Source organism: Marmota marmota, unplaced genomic scaffold, assembly GCF_001458135.2.
Source record: "Marmota marmota marmota unplaced genomic scaffold, marMar, whole genome shotgun sequence".
In the NCBI taxonomy this organism is placed as follows: domain Eukaryota; kingdom Metazoa; phylum Chordata; class Mammalia; order Rodentia; family Sciuridae; genus Marmota; species Marmota marmota.
Window position 1 is genome coordinate 6,114,171 of NW_025999925.1, and position 25,993 is coordinate 6,140,163.

At 33.6% G+C, this 25,993-nt stretch overlaps 1 protein-coding gene across 6 annotated transcripts in view; it reads right to left on the bottom strand.

The window, feature by feature from the left end:
* Positions 1-25,993, bottom strand: part of Ap3b1 (adaptor related protein complex 3 subunit beta 1) — a 246,829-nt gene that overhangs the window by 180,980 nt on the left and 39,856 nt on the right. For 5 of the 6 annotated variants that reach the window (XM_015497828.2, XM_048800176.1, XM_048800179.1 and 2 more), the window contains 4 exons: positions 11,985-12,059; positions 3,884-3,979; positions 3,129-3,289; positions 1,386-1,452 (listed from right to left, as the gene is read on the bottom strand). In XM_015497828.2, coding sequence (XP_015353314.1) covers positions 1,386-1,452; positions 3,129-3,289; positions 3,884-3,979; positions 11,985-12,059 — 399 coding nt within the window. Of the gene's footprint in view, positions 1-1,385; positions 1,453-2,205; positions 2,229-3,128; positions 3,290-3,883; positions 3,980-11,984; positions 12,060-25,993 lie in introns of those variants that run through there. The other variant, XM_048800181.1, reaches the window with a different exon arrangement.

The window sequence follows — 25,993 nt, forward strand, 5'->3', positions numbered from 1 at the left end:
ATGGCAATATGTAAATCAATGGATGTGTAACTGATGTGATTCTGCAATCTGTGTATGGGGTGAAGGTGGGAGTTCATAACCCACTTGAATCAAAGTGTGGAATATGATATGTCAAGAAATTTGTAATGTTTTGAACAACCCACAATAAAAAATTAAAAAAATAAATAAATAAATAAACAGATATTACATGCTACCTCATGACGGCATCCTAAGATGAGCTGGCATCTTTATTGTCAATATGGAAGCCTCACTGCAGATGCTAGTAGCCCAACTCCTCCAGGGGGTCTGTTCACAGACCCCATAGGTCACCCCTGTTCCTAGATCTTGCTACCATGCCACTACACACACACACACACACACACACACACACACACACACACACACAAAATGAGGCTGGTAAAAGGAGGAAGAGGAGAAGCATACATTCCCAAAAGATCACTATTTTAATCAGTAAGATAATCTTTAGCAGCCAATACAACAGCTTTGTACAGTTGAAAATGTTTTAATATTTTTAAATCACACTTATATTAAAACATCCTTTTAATTTTCAGTATCTCTTTAATACTTATTTTGTAGTTGTAGCTGGACAGCATACCTTTATTTTATTTGTTTATTTTTATGTAGTTCTAAGGATGGAATCCAGTGCCCTGCAAGTGCTAGTTACATGCTCTGCCACTAGGCTAGAGCCCCCAGCCCTCTTTAATATTTGTTAATATTTTATTTTAAAACAATTATATTGTTTCCAGATGATTGAGCCTTTAAAAATCCTAACAAACCAACAATAAAAATTAAAGAAAAAAAAATCCTAAAAATCACTATATAAAATGAAACTTCAACTTGAAAAGTAGTCAATAATTTAGCCACAGATGGAAGGTCCCCACCAACACACATCTTGTCCTTCTGCAGACTCTATGATAAAGAAACATGTAACAAACTAAAATACTAGTAGACACAATCCTTCTCAATACATGGAGATTTTTGTTCTTTAACTATTTGTTGTTGTTTGGTTTTGTTTTTTGTTGTTGTTGTTTTATTTTGTTTTCAGTACAGGGGATTGAACTCAGGGGCACTTGACCACTGAGCCACATCCCCAGCCCTATTTTGTATTTTATTTAGAGACAGGGTCTCATTGAGTTGCTTAGCACCCCACTTTTGCTGAGGCTGGCACTGAACTCAAGATCCTCCTGCCTCAGACTTCCAAACTGCTGGGATTACAGTTGTGTACCACAGCACCCAGCTCTTTAACTATTTTTTAAATAGGCATGAACTCCATTAATATTTATAGCATTTTGAAATCAATAAAAATAATTATATCAAATATAAAGTGGTAAACAATACTATGTAAAGAAAGCACAATTTTACTTTAATGACATAATATTACTTACCGTGCTTTTATCTTTCAAAAGTTTTTCGATTACTTCAATTAACATTTCCTTTTGCTCTGGATCAAGACTAAAATACAAAAAGAAAAGTCACAATAATTTCTCCCTTTTAATTGTAACTTTAAATGATCTTATCATTTCAAGGATGCTGAAAAAGTTTATAATAAGAGAAGATGAGCAAGAATTATTTTAAGACAAATACAAACAGGAACAAAATTAAAGTAAGATAATTTTCTCATAAATGTGTCATAATCTTTCCCTCTAAATTTGTTCCTATTAACTAAATCAGATGCCCATGCCATTAAGAAAGTATTTAAAAAACAAATTCACTTCTTTAAAAAGTTTTTAAAACCTCAAGAAAGTAACTCCAAGTATATAAACAACAATTCATTTTTTGACTAGGGGGGAAAATAACAAGAGAGCCTACATTTTCGGGTACTTAACTGCCAAAACAAATACAGATGATTACCAAATAAGAATTGTGCATCACCCAAGTTTACTAAAATGAATATATGCACTATAAAAACTCACCAGTTAAAACCAAGAAAAAATAAGATGCAGTGATAAGATTAACACATTTGATATAGGAAATGGATAGGCAGTGCCAAAGCAGGGAGAGTAGATAGCTGAGGCTGGAGAATAAACCACGGTGTGCTGATAGACATGCTTTTAAATCATTATAATTTAATAAGCTTGTGTCTTATTCTACAAGTTTATGAAGAGAAAACAAAAAGAAGCATGATAAAACTGACTGACAATTAATCTAAGACTATGAGTTAGTACTTTTATAAACATCACATTTATTATTAAGCATTTTAATTACCTGAACATTCAAACCTTTCAATTCTTTCAAATTCCAGCTATTTTTTCGAAGTTAATTCTTCCTTTTCCATTTTAGTTACGTCTTTATTTTCTGGTACACTTATAACACAATGGCCCCTTCCCATCAAAACCATTGTTAAAGGAGATTTATAAATCATGTGCTAACATCTCAATTACAGATGACTTTTAATTATTTGACATAAGGTTGGTTTTCTTCCTCAAATATGTGAATTTTATCCATAAGTACCATGTCCTCTACTGACTTCATAGATCCAATGCACACAGCACAATACTTTAAACACAACACCAGAAACAAATGATCTCAAAAACCTTGCAGAATAAATGATAACAGAAATAATACCCAACTGTGTGTATAGTATATAATTTTATTTAGAGTATATGTTTTCCCAGATATTGAGATACTGTATATTTTACCAAATATCAAAAACTATGGTATGGTATTATATTTGAAAATCACTACATTTTAAATAAAGTTATTAAAATAAAAAATAATAAAACAGCTCTGGAAAAGAATCAGACTTCAAAAAATAAATAGCAGGAACAAAGATGTAAGGAAAAAAATAAAGTAAATTGTAAGAATAATAAGAAAGATTCTACTTTATAATGGATAAAATCTTGATTTCCTAATAATACATGCATACACACATGGACTATATAAATGAGAATTCAAATATTAATTATTTTCAAGTTACAAAATCTAGAAATTATCACAAGTACAAAGTTGCATGGGGTCCCCAAATAAAATTAAAGATAGGTTAAAAAATGTTTACAGGTGAAAAAACATAGCCAGTAAATTTGTTTGCTGTGAGGACAGGCCAGTCATAAGAGTGAATAAAATAAGCCTTTGGGGTCTATAACAATCCACTTAATATTACAGATCTCTGTTACTAACAAAGCACCTACCTGTACAGTTTCTGTATTGCATGGGCTGCATTCTTCCTAACATATGGTGATAAGTCAGCAGAAGCTTCCTTAATAGCAAGCATCATGATAGGAACAATAATAGGCACTCTAATACTTGACAGAACTCTTAAAGCGCTTGCACGGATTAGTTGGTTTGGGTCCTGAAAATAGTGTCAAAAGTATTTATCAAAATTTCAAAGTTTACAATTTTCCAAAGACATCTTTATGACATAGTTAACACACACTTATAGGGTGTAATAAATGTGATAATCATTAAAAAAAGCCACTTACTTAAAAATGTACAACCAGTATATGGAAATGGGTAAAAAAAAGAAGAAAACATTTAGTTTTCTGAACACTGTTTTAAAGAAAAGAAAGTTATAATTGTACTTGATGTCACTAAATGTGCTGGGGTTTTAACATTTCAGAAGAAAATGCTATACAACATAAATTTTATCTTTAAAAATGTCTTATTTCCCCTATTTACATACATTCACAACTACTTGGTATAGTAATAAACAGCTTTATGAAAATGATTATATTGAACCCAAACATGCAGAAGCTAGAACAAACATGGCCAGGTTCCACTTTCTTATATATTTTATAAGGGTACTGAATAAGCACTTCTGGGAGGCCTTTTAATTCTTTCAACACACTACTGGGCTATTTAGTGGATTATTACTTAGCTTCTTTAAATGACACACCTTCTACTGTACAAAACCTTATAGCTATTGCCTGCTCACTCCATCATTTACCTTCAGAGCTCGCTGAAAAGTGCTTATGGACAAGAGTGCCAGATCCTGCTGCTCTTCAGCATATCGGACAAGGTACACATACACCAACTTCTTGATCTGTTTAAAAAAAAAAAATTACTCCTAGCCAGAAGAGTGAAAAATATAAAACTCAATATTTTCTATACCAAAATCCATTCTTAATTTTCTTCAAGTAAATAACTGAACCTGGTCACAGCGTGGTTGTAAAATAAAGATAATATTTTGTGACATAATGAATGGTGACAGAAAAAGCTTGTGAAGTAAGCCTTTTAATAATACAATCCAGAACAGCAACATCTTATCAAGGTGTCCCTTCCTCTCAAAGGAAATTTTAAATCCCTGAACAAAATTCATATAAGAATGTTCAAATATTAACTGACCTGCAAAAATATTTCAAAGTCAAAGATAAAAATAAGAGAAAAAACTTGGCCTCTGTCTGCTATCTAGTATGGGAGTTTATTTCTTCATTTATCAAAATAAAGGTGCTGAAGCCCCAAGTCTTTTTATAGCAAGAATCACTTCCAATATACATGATATTTTTGGTTCAGTAAGAATAATAAGTGAATAATACCAATAATTTAATGAAATAAAAATCCCAAATAGTCTAGACATATGTTCTGGAAATATTTTTAAAGACATTTTTTAATCACTAAGTTTCTAACAAAATTATCAACAGAAAAAATAAAGTTAAAAAATTAAGTTAAAAATCCACCAACATTGCTAATAATAATTCCCTTCTCAAATATCCTCAGATCCCACTTCCTGATTACCTTTCTTACGTATCAGCATAGTACATACATAAAAGTCTATGGAATATTCAAAGAACATAAGAAATGGGGAGGAAAAACTGGAATTAGCTGGAAAGGAAAAATAGTATTGTACTTAGTTATAGCTCATATCATCTTAACCAATCTGAACTACTTTAAGGAAATTGCCACGCCCTTCTTCTTTCATACCCCAATTTATTCTCCTCCAACCCCTCTCTCAGTGCTGGGGACTGAACCTAGAAAACTGTATGTACTAAGTGCACACTCTACCACTGAGCTAGACCCCCAGCCCCAATTTCTCTTGACAAAGCATAGTCTTCAGTTCCTTCACCATGCTGTTTGTTCCTCCTTAAACTCACATCAATTTCTTTCTATTTCTTTCAGTGTGGAACTCTGAACTACAAATGAGTTAAGCAGAACAAAATACCTAAATAAGACCTTGTTCCAGATGAGATGTTTCCAGCGATTAGCTCATTCTTGATTAAAACTATTCACCTTATCCAAATATACTGCTGACTTAAATCAAACTGTATTTGAGCAACTATCCTTGTGGGATTTATTTTTTAATTTCTCTCAAGTGAAGGGCAAATTGTATATTTATCTATAGAAGTTTTCAGCATCTGAGATTTAACTCTTCATGGCACCTTAAGATCATTTCAGGTCTTAATTTAATAATCCAACCTATTTTACCACTCTTCACAATTTCATAAGCCCAAGTAAAAATTACTAAATATACTATCTACATCCTCATAATTATGATAAAAATACTAAACACAACTATTTTAAGTTGATATTAAACCATTCATCTATATCACATAGGCAAGGTTATAAATGACACTGACAAAAAACTTATTTCCAATTATTCTTCAGTGTTAAATAGCTCCACAAACTCTTCAGCCCTTAACCCAGTATTCAATACCATGTATAATATACCCCAAACTTTCATTATAGTCAAACAGAAAGTTCCCAAATATAATCTGTACTTTTAATCTTACACTTCACTCAAGTTATTCCTTCAGTTATCCCCCCACCCAAATTCCACTTACTAAAAGAGCAAATTTAAATAAAATGACAATATACGAACAATAAATTACAGTGCACCCATGTAACAGTCACCATACAGAATAAAGTTAACCTGTATTTGACAATGTAAAATGTAAAACAATATGCATTGTATAATCTCGTTTTTGTACTTAAAAAAAGATGCATACACACTATATACTATCCAATCTAAAATACACTATTTTTATAAGATGTACCATTACTTTGTAGACCACAAAGAAAGGAAAAATAACAACAAAAACTCTGACCATTGTAAGTCTTCATGGGGTGTTAAGATAAATCTCATTGCCAAAACTGCAAAACAGAAAATGCTTCAGAAAGGACATAATATGGTAATAATAGCAAATATAGATAATGCTAACTGTTCTAAATGTTTCATTTTATATTCCAGTTATTTATTTTACAGGTGAGGAAACTAAAGCACAGAAATGTTAAGTAACTTGACCAAGATATCACATCTGTTAAAGAGCCAGGATTCAAACCAAGTTAGCAAAAAAGCCAAGACACCTGTAGAGTAAAAGGTTAACAGTGACTGTCTTTGAGTGATGGTATTAACCAGTGACTTTTACTCTTTACATTTTTCCATGTTATTTAATTTTTACAAGAAATATTAATTAATTTGATGTTCAGATAAAACAGTAAGGACATTTTCATTTTAGGAATGAATCTCATCTTTCTAGATGTCCTCCAACACAAAACAATAGCACTTTCTTAGATTTTTTTTTTCAAGGGGGAGGGTGGTACCAGGGATTGAATCCCAGGGCACTTAACCACTAAGCCATATCCGCAGCCTTTTTATTTTTTATTTTGAAATAAGGTCTAGCTATATTATCTAGAGCCTCACTAAATTGCTGAGGCTGGCTTTGAACTTGTGATCCTCCTACCTCAGCATCCTTAGCTGCTGGAATTACCAGTATGCACCACCAAACCTGTCTCTGATTTTAACAATATTTTACACTCCTTCCTTTAAATGATAGTAATTTCCCACATTCCTAGGAAAAGGCAGCTTTTTCTGCAGCCTTGGCAATGTATATAGCCACCATAACCATTTTTAACCTGTTCAAGAGATCAACAAAAAGTCACCTGAATAATCAAGCTTTTTCAAATCAATCCACCTATAACAGTATAAAACACTGTTCCTTTAAATGACCATAAGTGATTTTACATAGGAATATAAAAAAATAGTCTTCAAAATTAGGTAATATTGGTGAAAACAATGAGAAGCAAATGATCCAAACTGTATCTAATGTTTTAGATTAGAGGAAGTAAAAATAAAAATTTCAAAGTTCTTAGGACCGTAATTGTAGAAGCATTTCTCTAATTGAGGATAGATAACTTTATCTCCAACTAGATTTTAAATAGCTCAATAATTTGGGTTGGGGGGATAGCAAATTTGAAACATCAAATTAACATATAAGATATATTTAATTTCTCAGCTCCACAGGCATAAAAGTGCAGTTATTTAGTACAGCAAGCTCTCCTTACTCAACCATTCATCACTAGGACCTATCACATTGACAGGCATATAGTAATCACTCAGTCATTATCAGCTGAATTGCACCCCAGATCAATGGTAGACTTTAAAAAAAAATTAGACTTTCCCATTAGATGGCTTCATCTAGGATCTAACTTCTTCTCAGTGGTTATAAGACACTGAATGGCAATGTCTCCAAGGCTGTCAACATACTACATGGAAACCATAGATATTAGGAAGATTGCTCCCAAGGTCTTTAATGTGTTTGTTTTCATTGTTGTTGTTGCTTGTTTTTAATAATCATTTAAAATATTCTTTCTTCTTACCAATTATATCCAGATTTCACTCTACAATTCTCTGGAAAATTTTAAAGAAGAATGACCCGATCTCCTTGTGAGTTATTTCTCGAAAACACCTTTATTTATCAACTATACAGCCAGCTTTAAAATGGTGTTATGAACTCCAGAATATATCTACAAGTTTATAAAGGCACCACTGAAACATTCAGAACCACAGCTGAGTTAGCAGGCACTGCCATAATTATTCACTATTGGAGAAGGATTTCTGTGACTGTTATGGCAAAAAGCATAACAATATTAAATCACAGAAGGTTGCAAAACACTAAATTTGTGCTAGTTCTGTTATAAGAATCAATCAATATTGACCACAAGAGGCCTGTGCACTCACTGGCTGCAGGTGTGCAGAGAAAGCCTACTTTCCCTGAAACCATTCTGTGACCAGAAATGGGAGTAGTTAAAGCTCCGTGACTACACCATTCTCTGATCAGTTACTTTCATTCAATGTTACAACACTCTTTGCTGTAAAGCTAATCATAGCAGAGCCCCAGTAGTCTGGAAGAACAAAGGCAGATTTGTTTAATTAGATTATCAATACTAGTAATCAAACTTCATGAGTTATTGACTAAACCTTTGATTATTTTTGTACTATAACCACTGATTGCTTACTAGGTTGTTTTTGGTATCATTTGACATCTAATGGCAGATGACGTATACTACAGCTCACCTGTGCATGGAAAGCAGCATGGACTTGTAAAAATGAAATTTTGTACTTGATAGCAAGAATACATTAATCAATTCTCTGAATACAAATTTAGGAAGCTCCTGTCAGTTTTTATACAATATGAGGAAATCAGGCACGTTTGAAAAAAATAACAAGGTATTTAAGAAACAAAAGAAATCCAAAACAAATAGGCCAATAACTATGTTTATATTGGCATTTTTGTTATAAAACTAATAGGGAGGACTGGGATTGAGGCTCAGTGGTAGAGCACTTGCCTAGCATATGTGAGGCATTGAGTTCAATTTTCAGTGCCACACAAAATAAAAAATAAAGGCCCATCAACAACTAAAAAATAAAATAAAATAATAGGGAGCACACCAAAATCTGATTTTAAAGGAAAAAATGAACAAAGAGAAAAATCGTACTGCTTGATGAGTATAAACAGCTTTGAATGAATAATAATTAGTACTGAATGTTCTAGTTCAGAAGGAACTATTGATTTACCATTATTTCCCACAGACTTGATAATTTCTATCTATATCTAAAACATAGTAAGTATACCAAATAGCCAAATGTCTTCCAAAGAATAGCTAATACCAAATGTTGATGAGGAATCAAAGACACTTAGAAAAGAAAGTAACCACCAAATAGGAAGGATGGCACTGAAAGGGGTTCTGAAGCCAGCCTACCTAGCTTTGGAAACTAACTGCCACATACTTGCTGTGTGACCCTGATCAGGACATTAACCCTCTTCTACCTTATCTTCATATGTACAATATAGACAGTAACAGAACCAAGCTTCACAGGGTTATTTGTGAGGATAAAATGAGTTCATCCACATAAGATCTTAAGGACATAGCACAGACAGCATTTTTTTGGACATGTTAGCAACCATTATTACTGCTGTGACTGTTCCAAATAACATTAAGTCCAGTCTCACCTATGCCTCATGATTTTCCTAAGTCAAATCTTGTTGTTTCCAGATATTTGCACTTTCTTATATCAGAAGACATAATACTAGTATACATATCAAATTAGAAGCTCAGATAGCATGAATATAAGACATCAAAGAGAAAGAGCTATGTGGATCCCCCTTTCACGACTTTCCACTTGAACTAAGTGAATAATAGGTGAAACACAAGTAGACAAACCAATGGACAAACCAGTCTTTGTATATTTGTACAAATAATATGATTTAAATTGAACATCTGTTTTCTTTATGGAAGTGTAGAATTTGGGCACAAACCAGGCTGATAATGCTTACATGAACAGATCCAAATAAAAATTGGACAGTAAGTCTCTAATGAAGTTTCCTAGTAGGTAACACTTCACATATTTTGTCACAATATGCTGGAGACATTAAGCATGTACTGGGTAATTCCACTAGGAAAGGACTCTTGGAAACTTACATCTGGTTTCTTGCAGATTTTGCCCCATGTACTTGTTTGTTTGTATTCCTGAGTCTACTGTGTTTTTATCTTAATAAATCATAGCTATGAGTATGACTATATTCTGAGTCTAGTGAATCCTCCTAGTGAACCACCCAATCTGTGGTTGATCTTGGGAAACCCCAAAGGCAGGGATCATAAGCCTAAATATAAATAGTTAAAATGGCTGAACCTCAGAACAAAACATGAAAAATCTTTATGATATTAGGCTAGGCAAAGATTTCTTAAATAGATCACAAAAAGTCTGAAATATAATTGAAAAAATACAGATAAAATGGATTTTATCCAAATCAAATATCTGTTCTTTCAAAGACATTAAGAAAACCAAAAAGAAAGCAGGAGAGAATAAGAATAATAAATAATCATCTACATAGCAAAAGGGTTATGTAAGAATTTATAAAGAACTTTCAAACCTTAATAAGACCAAAAAAATTTAAAGCAGGCTAAAGATGTGAAAAAAAGGGTTTAAATAAAATATGACTGACCAATAAGATAATGAAAAAATGTCCAACATCACTAAATGTTAGGAAAAAGCAATTAAAGCCACAATGAAATACCACTACACACCCACCAAAATGGCTACAGTTAAAAAGTCTAATAAGGGCTGGGGTTGTGGCTCAGTGGTATAGCACTTGCCTAGGACATGTGAGGCACTGGATTTGATCCTCAGCACCATATATAAATAAACAAAAATAAAGGTATTGTGTCCACCTACAATTAAAAAAAAAAAGTCTAATAAGATCAAATGTTAGTGAAGATATGAACCAACTAAAACTCACATACATTAGTGATAAAAATGCAAATGGCACAGCCACTTTATAAAACTATATGGCACTATTTTTGAAAAATATATACACTTCCCAGCCAATGCAACAGTTCTATTCTATGATATTTACTCAAGAAAAATTGAAAGAAATGCCCATACATAATAGTTTTATTCAATCCAAACATCCTCAAACAGGTAATTTTTAAAATTATGGAATATTTATATTATAACAATAAAATGTGTTAATTTTATTAATTAATTATTATTAATTTTATTGTTATAATATAAATATTATAACAATATTATAAATGAATACATGAAACAATACAGATGGATCTCACAGTTTCCTAAGTAAAATTTTTAAAAAATGTCAAAACCAAGAGATTCCATACTGTATAATTACTAAGAAAGTTTTAAAATGTCAAAACTGTAGTGAAAGCAGATCAGTAGTTGCAAGGAGACACCATATAAAAGTTTTAACTTTAAAGTAGATCACAGTCCTAATATAAAGCTAAAAATAACTCTTAGAACTAATAAGTGAAAATCTTTTTGACCTTGGATTAAATACTGGTTTCTTAGACAAGACAACTAAAGGAAAAATAGATAAACTAAAATTTTGTTGGCAAGTGTGCCACCAAAAATTTAGACACTTAATACCTTCACAAAAGAAACAACAAAAAACAAACGAAAAACAAACAAAGACATTAGCAAAATGTGGCCACACAATGTATGGAAAATAAAATCAAAATCACAAAATTGGCATCCTCCTGAAGTCTCCATTCCATGTTCTTCACACACACTCACTCTTTCAAACTGACACCATAACCATGGTCTCCTCACTCAGAATGCTCCTTTTTGTTCATTTGTTTGTTTGTTTTTTATCTGTCATTAAAATACCAAACAAATAGCAGCAGTAACACATTTTAAATTTTATGGGAGAAAAATCTCTAAAGCTTTAAGTGGAGCAAATTCTATCAATTATCCAGACCTTTTTTATACACAGATGGAAGGTAGTTATAACTTTAATGCTATATTGCATCAGTACAGTCTATGAAAAAATAGTATTTTATTGGGTGGAACACACAAATTCAATAAATCCAAATAATATGTACTGAGTGCTTGGTACATGTCATGAGTAGTAAGAGAATCTTGGGAAATATTCCTGGGCTTAGTCCTAGAAATGTCAAAAAGCTCCAAATCATTTAGGTCTGAGAATTCTTGATTAGGAGTAGGGGGGAAATTAAGTCCCTAGAGCAAAATGTAAACTAAACTGACCTCTAGGAATTGGTGAAAATACAGCAAGTTATAGTCATTCACTCAGGTGAATCAAGCTCAATTTTATTTTTCACATTTGCCACCAAAAAGTCAAAGCTATGTTATATCTACTTTTTATCCTATTTTTACCTAAATTTAATATTATAGACACTTTAAATGTAACAAAAATCCAGTGATATTTAAATATACTTGTGACATTTCAAAGTAACTGAAAAGCATATGGTCCCTATATAACAAAAGGAATCATGAAAATCATGGATCAAAAGAGTACCTCAATATTTTTACTGGCCACATTCTTCACAACAGCAGGGAACAGTTCAGATGCATTTTTCCCTTTTGCAATCATCTGAAGAATAAAAGAAGAATATGAGGGCAAAAATTCCTTTTAAGAATAAACAATATTTGTGCAATAATATAAATTCACAAATATATTAGATACATTACGGAAGAAATACAGAGTAATTTAAGACAAATATGAAAATATATACAATATTTTTCTCTGGCTAATTGTGTTATAAATACTTCTTAAAATATTCATGAAGTTCTTTATATTTCTAGTTCTTACATTGAAGATTCATGCATCTGCAGTGGGAGTAAGAGATAAAGTTTAGTTTGAATCTGTGGCTTTCTTATCATAGGTTTCTCTACTTCTCCAACCATCACCTTTTCAAGTTCTCTTCATTAAATCCTCTTCCTTTGCCCACTGAAGTCCTATGCACCACCATCTTTTCCAATCTCTGAAATTCCCTAGACTTCTCATGACTCCTACCTCTCTATATGAGGATCCTTCCCCAAAACTCTAGCACAATTTCTGAGCTCAAGTTCTATATCTCTAACTAGACATGATTAGATGTGTCTCATCCCAAAGTTCCTATGCCTAAAACCAATCTCATTTTTCAAGATAAAATGACATTCCATGGCAGAATTTCCTTTTTCCACCAATTCTCCCAGGTGACAGAAACCACAGAATTATCCTGGTCTCTTCTCACAATTACACAGTAACTAGGTCCTATTGTTATTTCTTATTACACTTATATTAAAACCTTTCCACTGCCACTATCCTAGAACAGAATGAGATCACCTAACAGAGGAGTTTTCAATAGTCCCCCTTTAATCCATAATGTACATCATTCTTAATATTCTATGCTGGGGGCTAGGGGTATAGCTCAGTGGTAGAGAAAATGCCTAGTATATAGGAGGCCCTCAATTGGATCCTCAGCACTACCAAAGGGGAAAAAAATTACTTTCCACATGTCAGCCCTCCCTCAAAGACTACAAAAGCTCCTGACTGCCTAGAGTCAAATTATTTCACTCAATATACAAATGCCCTCACAATCTGCACTAATATCCCTTCCTAAGCTCCTTGACCTAATGTTCTATATCAGTGCTATTACCTAAGTAAACTGATCTCATTGTCAGAACACTAACTATGATTTTACTCATCTCACATTTTCAACTAATTCATTTTACTTTTCTAAGTCCTACCCTTCTATCTAAAGTATCAAATATACTCCATGCCCCTTGCTAAAGCCATTTCCTTAACAACTTATGTAAGGTCCAATCCTAATTTCCTCTAGACAATTTTAACCTATAATTTTCATTTAGAATTACCTATGTGCTAGCTTACATTTATATTTATTTTAGTTTTATATCTACCTGTACTCCTATTTCCTTCTCTCATTCTCGAAACTTATCTTTTATGACTTTAAAAAGCCCAGACTTTACTAAATCCAAAATAAAGTCCAAACTATAGAAAGGAATTCTTTATGAATTACACACCATATCCAACAAACTGCCTTAAAAAGAAGGAATTACCTTTATTAATTTATGACAAGTGTTTTATAAATACTATATATAAACATACATATATAATCCCATTAAGGATTATAATCCCATTAAGAATTTTTCATGAGAATTTTTAAAAATGATAGCTTTGTAATACTCTTTTTATATTGTTTCCTTATTTGTGATATTCTTTTCACCTGAGTATTTTGTGAACCTACTAAGCATTGCAGGAGGTTCACAAAATAACTTCAGGAAAAACATCTTTATATGATTTGTATACCTCTCTTAATTTCTTTTTCTGTAAAATAAGAAGAGTGAAGGATTAAATGCTCTCTGGAGTTCTTTCCATTCAGTCTTTCAATGATAACCTCATCAGAAATTTTGTCCAACTTTATTCCGTAGAATGCTATTCAAAAATATGTTAATATATGGAGGGGGGACCCTATCATTAAATACAAATATTTGCTGAGGGTATACAGTATACCAGGAACTATGCTAGGTCTTGGGGACACAATCACAAATACAAAGTTCTTGCCCATGTGGCCCTTACCTTCTTCTAGCAGGAGTTAGGGTCAATAAACAAGTAGATATAAAACATGAGATGGAAATATTACATATTCAAATATACACTGAAGACAAATACTGGATACTTCAACACATTTAGGAGTAGAAAGACATCAGAGGCACTATAAGAGAAATGGGAAGAGCTAAGGTGGGAGTAGAAACTGTTCTTTTCTACAGATTGATCAGAAAAGGTTCTCTTTTCAGCAGAAACCTGAGGGAAGATAGGAGGGGAACCATGGGACCAGCTAGGCAAATAGTAGTTTTATCATGACATGTTCCAGGAGCAGGAGGCCTGGGTAGCCAGACTGGAGTAAGTGAAGAGAAGAATGGCAAGAGAAAAAGTCAGAGAAATGCATACCACTGTAAAAGAAGGTGGCTTGGAGGACACGTGAAATGGGAAAACGCTGGAGAATTCTGAAGAGGACAGTTGTCACTGGATATCTTATAAGGTCTTTCCAGCTGTAGTGTGAAATACAGAACAGGAGATGTAGAATCACAGAAAACAATTAGCAGGCCACTGAAATTACCCAGGAAAAAGATGCTGAGAGACTGTGAGAAGGGGGTAGATTTTGGACTTATTCAGAAGTGGATTATATATGGGATTTAAAAAAAAGACAAGAATTAAGAAGGACTACACATGAACTACCAGAAGAATGAAACTGTCATTAACTATAATGCAAAAGACTAAGGGACGAAGCAAGAGTTTGGGGAAAGATGAGAAACCAAGAGGTTTCACACACTTTGAGAAACATTTGAGCATGGAAACCATGGGAGAATACAGGAAAGCACCTGGCTGATGAAATGCAATTGGAAAGAGGTCAAATCACTGAGGGAGGACAGATAGAGAAATGGAATAAGGGACAAGATGTGATACAATCCTAAATATGGAAGTTATAGAGAAAAAGAGAAACCAGTTAAGAAGATTCCTTGAAATGGAGCAGACCTTCTCAATGCTATTCCTGTCTTTTCGGATAGCATTTCCTCCATCTCTTCTCCCTTTTAGTTTAGGTAAAATCCTGTTCTTGGTTCTCTCTTCCCCAGAACAGAGAGCATAAGAACTTTGTGCAGAAAGGAAGGTTCATGAGTAGAAAGCACAGGGAAATATGTCTTCTTCTTTTTTTTTTTTTTTTTTTTTTTAGTTGAAGTTTCCGATGCCTGAAAAAGCTGCAGTGCAAAAGGTGGAAGTCAGGTTCAGCTAACTGAGCAGAAGCTGAAATGACACACGTCATTTGTAGCTCTAAGCTCTAATAGGCTCTAACCATGCCCTCTCCTAAGCCATCTTCTACCCAAAGCAGAGATAGAATTCCAGAGCATTTCTACAAAGAATATCCACTAGTTGCCCACATCTAATTGAAGGAGGGACTAGTTTCTGATAACTGTTCTTTAATTTACACACGACTTTTTTCTTAATATTTATTTCATATATATATATATGTATACATATATATACACATATATATATCAGCATAATTTTCATGGTTATGAATCCAGTAAGCCTTAGCTTGAAAATCAGAGTCAAGTAAAGAACATATCACTGCTACTCCTTAATATTATTCTGGATACTTCAAGACCTTTAGGAGTAAAAACACAGTAGAGGTACAGCAATTTTAAATATCGCCATTGTTTTCTGAAAATGATTGCTCACCTAAAAAAAGTATTATAAATAATAATTCACTAAGATATTTAGGAACAACAATAATGTTCTGTACATTTCCAAACACTAAAAGAAAGGATTTTGAAAGTACTCACCGTAACAAAATAACTGTTTGAAGAAATAAGTATGAATAACCTCCTTGAAATATTACACAATATATACATGTACCTAAACATAACATGAAACCCCATTAATAAGTTTAAATTGTATGTTTTTACTCATCAGAAAAAAAATTAAAAACAGATTCAAGTACAAATTTAATATCTAAACTCAATGATTTTTATATAAAAAGGGTGCAACTACTATGATGCTAATATTCATGAGAACAAAATGTGAAAATAGCTAGGAATATTCAGGGAGAAATTACAAGAAGGCCTTACATCTATTTTTTAAAATACCACATTTTAGTCAGCTTTTTCGTGTTATGACTAAAAGATCTGAACAAAACAACTTTAAAGGAGGAAAAGTTTATTTAAGGGCTCATATTTTCAGAAGTCTTAATCCACAGAAAGCCAGCTCCATTTCTTGGGGCTCAAAGTGAAACAGAACATCATGTCTGAAGAGTGTGGAAGAGAGAAGCCGCTTACATGTTAATCAGCAAGCAAAAAGAGAGTCTACTGACAGATACATATACATTCCCAAGCCAAGCCTCAATTCCCACCTCCTCCAGCCACACCCTACCACTTCTGTTACCACTCAGTTAATCCCTACCAGGGGATTAGTTCACTGATGAGGTTAAGACTCTTAGAACCCAGTCATTTCTCCTCTGAACCTTTTTGCATTGTCTTAACATGTGAGCTTTTGAGGGACACCATATCTAAACCATAACATACCAAAAACTAAAATAAATAACTGCACACTGATACTGGAACATCAATCAAGTAAGATCAAATGGAGTCACAGAGTAGCGTGGTTGTCTATCTCAATATCTGTGTATTCATCTATCCTGAATATTAAAGGTGAGATTCACTCACCTTGTGCAACAGGAAGGATTTGAAACTTCTGCCCAGAAAAAAATTCAGACCACTAGGAGCAGTTCCTGAAGTCATAAGAGGATCTCATTCCAATAAAATACGTAAGGTGCTTTTTAAATTTTAACTTCCACTTTTTTAATTAGTGACCCCCAAAAATCTCATTATACATATAGAAATACTGTTGCCAGCATGACTCCATCCATTTCCAGGTGTGGAAATGGCTAATTCCTTACCTCAGTGATAGAGAAATACCAGAAGTCACCCTATGTTTTTTTAAGGCTCCTACCCTAACCCCCATTAAGTATTCCTCACTCTAGATTCAGTGCAAGAATCCTGAGAGGATCCCACAAACAGAGAGGGTCACAGATTCATGTGTGTTCTCCTACCACACTAGAAGGCAGAATATAAGAGCAAATTTTATTTCAAGAATACTCAGTTTAGTCTAGTGTGCCCTCCAAACCCAACCACCTCATTGTGTATCTAAGAGACTTAATTGTATGGAATTCCTCTGGGGGTGGTACTGGAAATAAAGTGAGGCAATAATGTCTAATACTTGTATTTATTCTTTCAGAAGGGTCTTCTTTCTCCCAGGTTTATGGACCTGGTACAGAAAGTATTGCTCTAAATTCCCTTCTTCCCACCCTGTACTCCTTTTATTTGGGGGGAAGAGGAAAAATGAGAGAGGGGAAAAATGAAGTAAAAATGTTTGATGTGGATGCCCTAGACTTAGAAAATTCTCTGACCACAACCATTCACTATGTTAACAAAGCTCAGATGGAATCTAAATCTGAAGAGCCTCCTGAGAAAGATGAGTTAGAGCCACTGCCCTCAGAGCCACTATCTTCATCTTCACGGCCACTGCTGGAGCCTGAGGAATTGCTTCCTTCAACCTCTTCCCCATCTTCCTTCTTATCTCTTTTGATCCCTGTGAGAAATGACAGTTGTTAGTTAATCCCATTCAAATAGTCTCTGATGAGTCTCTCCCAGGGCCTGTAGTCCTTGTTCCTCTTTCAAATTCTTGGCTGATAAAGACTACATGTCTATGTGTCTGATCCTGGGGTTCAGGGCTCTTGTCATGGTCATGTTCTTACACTTACCATTGCTTGTCTCTTTGTATATAGCATATTCCTTAGATGACAAACTCCTGAGCCAGAGATCTAGGTCCACCCTGTACTATTTCTGCAGCTCCTCAGCCTGGATTTCATGTGGTTCCTTCAGGCTGTGGGACATTGCCAGTGTCTGCCAATCTCTACTACGCATTTTCTCACAGGTAAATGTTGCAGGTTCCTTCAGACCATGAATCTTGGTGAAATTTATGGGGACCTTAGGCAATCCATGATATTTCACCTTCTTGGAAAATTTATCAGCTTCTGGATGAGATTGCACATTTTTCACATTTCCTTATAGCTTTTAGGAGGCTTTTATTTGACACCTCTTGTGGACATCAGATTTCTTGGAGTCCTGGACGATCAGGGTGGTATTCCTGAGTCAGTTTTGCTTCAAACTCCTGTTTTTCCTTCTGGAAATCCTCAATGTATTTCTGCTTTATTTGCTCTGGAAGCTGCTCATATTTCTCAGACAGGACCTTAGTCAACTCCAAGTTGAGCAGTTCAGGGTGCACTTGGGAATACAGTGCCTGCTTCGCCTTGTAAAAGCATACGTAACCAATCAAGGGCTTGCAGGCAGGGGTTTGAATGTGTCTTGATGTTTTTGTTTTGTTGTGTTTCGTTTACCTTCAAAGGAATTATTACATTCTTTGGCTTCCAGGACTAATTCTGTCAAGGTACACAACCTCCTCAATTTGCAAGAAATCTCTAGCCATTTGAGTTTGCACATTGCTATAGGAAAAAAAAAATTTTTTTCTTTAAAAGCTATTTTCTCCCAGTCCACATGTGACTGGGTTATGAATGTTTTGCTGTCATTGTATAAGGGTTTATTCTCCAAATTTTCCAATGAACTCAGGATGTTTTTCTAGGACCAGCAGTGTTGTAATGCTTAATCTCTGGGCCACTTATAAAGTCTCAGTTGTGTAAACACTTCAGTAGGAGTTCAAACTTCTTCTTTCTCACAACTCAGCAGATAATTTATTTCTAAAAGTCCTACAGTATATGTGATTCTGCATTTCTAAAGATTTTATAATTGATCTCATTAATGCTTACAGGAAAATCCATCCAGTTAGCTCAGAGGTTCTCTATCTTCTGGTCTCTGGACTGTAACTGTAACTTCCAAAGATTTTTCCATAGTTTAACCAACTCCAAGTGCCTATGGTGTTGGAAGAATGGTGTTACTCCAGATGTATTCAGAAACGATGTCAGGTACTCTGAACTTCTGAAGCAGTGCTTCCCTGAACCTCTCCACCTCTCTAAAAACTGAGTGGATCTGCCAAGCACAAAAATCATAGGAATGTTTCTTGCTTATCCTTTACTTTCATACAAACTTATTTATTGTCATTCTTTGACCTTTGGTGTCCTCATCCCAATATCAACATTCCTTGGACTGTGGGTTCAGACTAACAGCCTTGCAATATGGAGGACCTGACTAATATGCCCTCACTTCAGTATTCTTATATTCATGAGAGATGTGGATGTAGTTTAATTTTCTTAAAATGTTGGTCTAGCTTTCACACAATATAATGCTGATCTCATATACTGATCTCATATACTGAATTCAGAAAGATTTCTTCATATTCTATTTTCTGGAAGAGTTTATAGAGAACTGGAGTTTTCTGTGTTGGAAGCTTTTTAAATGAGAAATTCAGTTACTTTCAATGATACAGGACTATTGAGGTAATCTAGTTCTTGAGTGAACTTTGTAATTTGTCTTTTCAGCATCATCTTTGTCCATTTGAACAAAGTTGTCAAATTGACAGCTATAAAAGTGCCTGAAGTGTTCCTTAACTATCCTTTAAATGTTAATACGCTGTCTTCTCTTCCTGATATTGGTAATTTGCCCTATTTTTGCTTGACTGTTTTTTCTACAGGTTTATCAATTTTTTTAATCTTTTCATGGATCAGTTTTCAAATTCACTGATTCTTCTCTATTGGTTTTCTCCCCTCAATTTCACTGATTTCTATTCTACCTTTTTTATTCCTTTCTTTCAGTTCAATTTGGCTTCAATTTGCTCTTCTATGTTTAAAGTGGATGTTTAGATAATATACTGGAAAATTTTCTTTTTCTTTTTAAATGAAAATTTTTATTATTACAAATTTCTTTTAAGCACTGCTTTACCTGAATCCTCCAAATTTTGATATACAATTTTTCATTTTCATTCTAATTCCAATGTGACTTCCAATTTGTTCCATGAGTTATTTAGAAGTTTGATATACAATTTTCAAATATTTAAGAAATTTACTGATCTTTTCCAACAAATTATTTAACTCCATTATCATTGGATAACAAATTTGAAAGAACTGAAATCATCCATAATGATTGATGATATGGCTTGAACATCATCTACCCTGCATGTCAAAATAATGTATATATGGCTCTAATTGGTTAAGTGTTCTATAAATGTCAATTAGGTCAGATTAGCTGATATTATTCCAGTCTTCAATATCCTCACTGGTTTTCTATCTCATTATTCTACTGATTTTTAAGAAAAAAATAATGAACTTTCCAATTATGCATTGGTCTAGCCTTCCTTTCAATTTTAACAGGTTTGTGTTTTTGTTGTTTTATATTTGCTTCATTTCTAAGGCCATGTTGTCATGCACATTTAAGAGCATTTTTTTTTGAGATATGATCCTTAATGTTACATAAGGTCCGTCCTATCCCTATCATATTATTTGTTCAAAAGTTTACTTTCTCTGAATAGTCACTAAAGCATTTTTTTATGTTTGCATGGTATATATTTTTCTACCCTTACAATTTAAGCCTTTATGTTGAATTTCTTCTAGGGAGCACACAGTTGTACATTGATATTTTCATCCAATCTGAAGATCTCTTTTAATCAGGAACATCAGAATTACTTCTATTTAAAGTAATTATTGACATCATTAGATTCAGGTCTTTCATTTTACTACCTATTTTCTGTTTAGTCCCTGTCTTTTGTATTCTGCTGTTTAACCTTTTCCCTTCTTAGTTAAAATTTTTTTAGAAGTTAATATTTTATATTTACTTTTTGGTTTTTTTGTGTGTCATATTTTAGTGGTTCTTTCTCTAGGGATACAGAGCCAAATACAGAAAGACATAGCAAGCCTTATACAGTCTACTTAGTTGACACTGCACCACGTCAAGTAAAATGTAGAAACTTTACAACTATATAGGTTCTTTTAAACCATCTCCCCATTAACCTTTATGTTGGAGCTGCCATATATATAAATACATATGCCCATTAAAAAACCTCTCAGACAGTGAATAACTTTTAAGCTTATTCAGATATCTACCCTACCATTTTGATCTCCCTAAAACATCCATCTGACACCATTTCCTCAAAGCCTGAAGAATTGCCATTAACATTCCAGGAAAGCAAAACTGCTAGAATTGGGTATTTTTAGTGTTTCTTTTCTTGAGAATATCTTTATTTAATTTTCACCTTGAAGGGTATCTTCACTGCATATAGAATTCTGGGTTAACAGTTCTTTTCTTTCAGTAGTTTAAAGATGTTCTACTGTCTTCTGGCTCCCATGGTTTCTGAAGTGAAATCTATAGTTATTTCAAGTTACTGTTCTCCTATATGATATGTATCTCTCCCCACCCCTGCCCCCAGCCCCACTCAGGTTATTTTTAAGATTTTTTTTTTTGTTTATGTTCTTCAATAGTTTGATTATTATGTTTATTCATGGTCTGGTCTTCTTTTATCCTGATGGATCCTGATTTAATAGATAAAAGAAGTGTTAGCTGAGCTTATTAGTTTACATCTTTCATCAAAAGGGAACTTTTGTGTGTATATAGAACTGGAGATTGACTCCAGGGACACTTTACCACTGACCTATACCCCCAGCTATTTCCCACCCTTTTTTTTTCTTTTTCTGAGACAAGGTTTTGCTAACTGACTGAGACTGACCTCAAACTCATGATCCTCCTGAGCAGCTCAGATTATAGGCATGTGCCACCATGCTAAGCTTATTTTGGGGAATTCTCTGCTGCTATTTCTTTAAATATTTTTTTTCTGCCCTAGTCTGTTTCTCTTCTCTTTTTTGAATTCAATAATATATATTTTAGGACTTTTGAAATTATCCAACAAGGTTCTTAAGCTCTTTTCATTTCTTTTTAATTTTTGCTATTCAAAAAAAAATTTGCTATTCAAAATGATTTTCTTCTAATCTGTCCTGAACTTTTAACACTTTCTTCTGTTGTCTCTGTTTGGCTACTGAGTCAACCCAGGATTTTTTTTTTTTTTTTTTTTTTTTTTTTTNTTATTTTATCATAATTTTTTGGAGTTTTTTTTTTTTTTTTTTTTTTTAGTTTTAATTAGACACAATACCTTTATTTTATTTATTTATTTTTACGTGGTGCTAAGGATGGAACCCAGGGCCTGGCACATGCTAGATGAGCACTCTACCATTGAGCAATAACCCCAGCCCAACCCAGCATATTTTTAATTACAGATAATCAACCAGTCACATGACAGAAATTTCAACAAATTTCTACATGGAATGAACGTAACAGTTTAGAAAATAACCTTCTACCCACTAGTCACAATCCGGAGAATAAATGGATGTAGGATACCATGTCCCCCTAGCATAACTTACTATTTAATCATAAGTGGAACTATTGCCTACTACTTAAGCATAACAGTTTCTTGGCTCACATTTATTGGTTTGTCTGTGTGTGTGTATGGTGCTGGGGATTGAACGCAGGGCTTTGTGCATGCGAGGCAAGCACTCTACCAACTGAGCTATATCCCCAGCTCCCAGATATTGTTTTTTCTAACATCTTCAGAAGCGCCCTGATAACAGCATACCATACAAAAGACTAGACTACTTATTCCCAAATATCACTTAAAACAACAACCCCCCCCCAAAAAAAAAACCATGAAAGTTAATTACATCGCTACACTCAACAAAGACATATGTACTAATTATATCAAGATAGAGAGAACAGTGCTCTCAGGCTCCTTACCTTGGAACTACTTGTTCTTCTTATTCTATATAGACACTGATCTTCTAATAATTAACAATATTGATACTACTCTCTTCTTTACACCACTGAGCCTGAAAACATTGATACTAAGAATTTAGAGAGTCTATAACAGAACCAATCTCAAATAGAACTTCTGGCCAACTACAGACATATCTAAAGCTCTCTAAGCATTACCAAATGGGGGAAATAAATGGCATACAAAACCATCCCACAGTTCAAAAGAAAAGAAAACAGATTCCTTAAAATAGCACTGGAAATGTCCAATTCATATTCTTAATGAGATTTGAGGGGATATGGCATTTCTTATAAAAAGAATAATTTTGCATTATGAAAAGAAGCTTTCAGATGAAGATGTCACTACCACATTTTAAAATATAGTAGGAGAACATAAAATAATAACAAAAATCTATATTGAACTACAATGCCAGCTTAAAACATTCATCCAGAAATCAGGAAAGGACAGAGAGACAGTATCAATTTGACAGGTCAGAAGACAGAGACATGAAGGACGGATCCAAGAAATGTAATAAACACATAATAGAAATGCCAAGAGAAAACAGGCAGACTGACAGAAAAAAAGAGCAAATAAATAACAAGAAAATTTCTCTAAGACAGATTTAATATTTTAAAACAAAAAGGTTTATTAGTACTATAACAAATCAGTGAAAAGAAAAAAACAGATCATATCTTGATTAAAATTCTTTTTCCTCAACATAGTCAAAGCTGAGTTATCTGGACAGTTATAACAGGTTCCCCAGAGGAGAAATAATAAAATAATCCAATTGGGCTGAGGCCAACTGAGGCTGAGCTCCTGCCTAGAATGTGTGAGGCACTGGGTTTGATCCTTAATACCATATAAAAATAATCAAATAAAATAAAGACATTCTGTCCATCTACAACTACAAAAAGTTTTTTTTTTTTAAATCTGGTTGCCACCATACTTCTGACCCCTACATCTAAACCCAGAGGAAATTAAGAATAAAATCTATACAACTTTTAGAAGAAGAAAACATTACAATCTAATAATTCTATTAAATAATGTATTTTCACATGGCAAAAGTACAAAAAACAGTTCCAACAGGAAAGGACTCAGAAAATGCCATCCACATTATCTTCCTTGTATACAAAATGCTTGTATCGCCTGGAAACAAACCAAAAATCTGAAGAATAAGGAGGATATGATTTGAGGGGAAAAAAACAAAAACAGTAAAAGCCATGAGCAAACTTAAATGAGCAAGATAGAGATTAAACCAAAAGCACTATATTGATAAGGTCATATCATTTAAAATAAATATCTAAAGTGATTTTTGAAAGATGAGCACTCAACCTTTCTATCCCCCTTGCCACTGATAACCACTATACTACTTTCTGTAAGTTTCAGTATTTTATATAAATAGAATCATATGTCTTTTTGTATCTTATTTCACTTAACATGCTATCTTAAGGTTTATTCACATTGTAGCATGTCAGAATTTCATTACTTAAGGTTGAATATATTTCATTATGGGTATCTATACTACTTTTTGTTTATCTCTTTATCCAGTGATGAACATGTAGTGTTTTTCCACCTTTTGGCTTTGTGAATAAATGTACAAACACTATTGTATAAATATCTGTTCAAGTTAACCTCCTTTCAATTCTTCTTTGTATATAACCAGATATGGAGTAACTGGATCATATTGTAAATCTACTTTTAATTTTCTAAGGAACTGCCACACTTTTTTCCATAGTAGCTGCATCATTTTATATTCCCACCAGTAATCTTTATTTCTTCATCCTCACTGTTACATTTAGGTGTCCCCAAAAAACTCATGTCTGACACAATGCAAGAAGGTTTAGAGGTGAAATGATTTGAGTTATGACAGTCTTAACCTAACCAGTGTGTTAATACTCTGGTAGGGATTAACTAAATGGTAACATATGCAGGTAGTGTATAGATGGAAGAAGTAGGGCCCTGAGGGCGTGCCTTTGGGGTTTATATTTTGTTCTGGAGAGAGTCTCTCTCTCTCTCTCTCTCTCTCTCTCTCTCTCTCGTTCTGGAGAGATTCTCTCTCNTCTCTCTCTCTCTCTCTCTCTCTCTCTCTCTCTCTCTCTGTCTCTGTCTCTCTCTTCTTCCTGGTGTGATATCCCCAGCTGCTTTCCTCCACCACACTCTTTCACCATCATCAGCCTCACCTCAAGCCCAGAGGAGTGGAGCCAGCTGTTTGAGACCTCTGAAACCATGAGCACCCAAGTAAACTTTCATCCTCTAAAATTGTTCCTGACAGGTCTTTTGGTTACAGTAGCAAAAAAGCTGATTAAAACACTCACCAACACCTGTAGTTTGTTTTATTGATAACAGTCATCCTAATGAGTATAAAAGTGGTCTCACCTTGTTGTGGCTTTGATTTGTATTTTTCAAATGATTAGTGATATGGAGCATCTATCCATGTGCTTATTGGCCATCTGTATATCTTCGTTGGAGGAAAGTCTATTCAACTCTGTTATCTACTTTTTTCACTGGATTTTTAGTTGTTGAGTTATAGAAATTATCTATATATTCTAAATATTAATCCCGTTTATGAGATATGTGACTTGCAAATATTTACTCCTATTCTGTAGGTGGCCTTTATATTTTATTGATGATCTTCTTTGATGCATATATGTTAATTTTGATAAAATCCAAATTATCTATTTTGTTGTGTTGTTGCTCCTGTTTTGTCATCGTAAGAATTCTTTGTCAAAACCAATGCCATTAAGTTTTTGTCCTGTTTTCTTCATACAGTTTTAAAAAGTTTCAGTTCTTACAGTTAGATCTGTGATTTGTTTTGATTTTCTTTTACATGACACGAATTAGGGTTCTACCTTCATTCTCTTACAGATGGATATCCAGTTTTCTTAGCAGTATTTTGTTTAAAATACTGTCCTTTTTCCTTTATATGATCTTGCCCCTTGACCAAAAATCATTTGACCATATAAATGAAGGCTTATTTCTGGGCTCTCTATGGTACTGTGGTCTATATGTCTATCTTCATCTCAATACCTTACTGTTCTTATAACTGTGGTTCTATAGTAAGTTTTTAAATCAGAAAGTGTGAGACCTAAACTTTGCTCTTTTTCAAGATTTTTTTGGGTTACTCAGGGTCTCATGAGTTCAATGGGAATTTTCAGATAGATTTTTCTATTTTTGCAAAAAAGTAAAATCATTGGTGTTTTTAGTAAAACACATAGATTACTTTG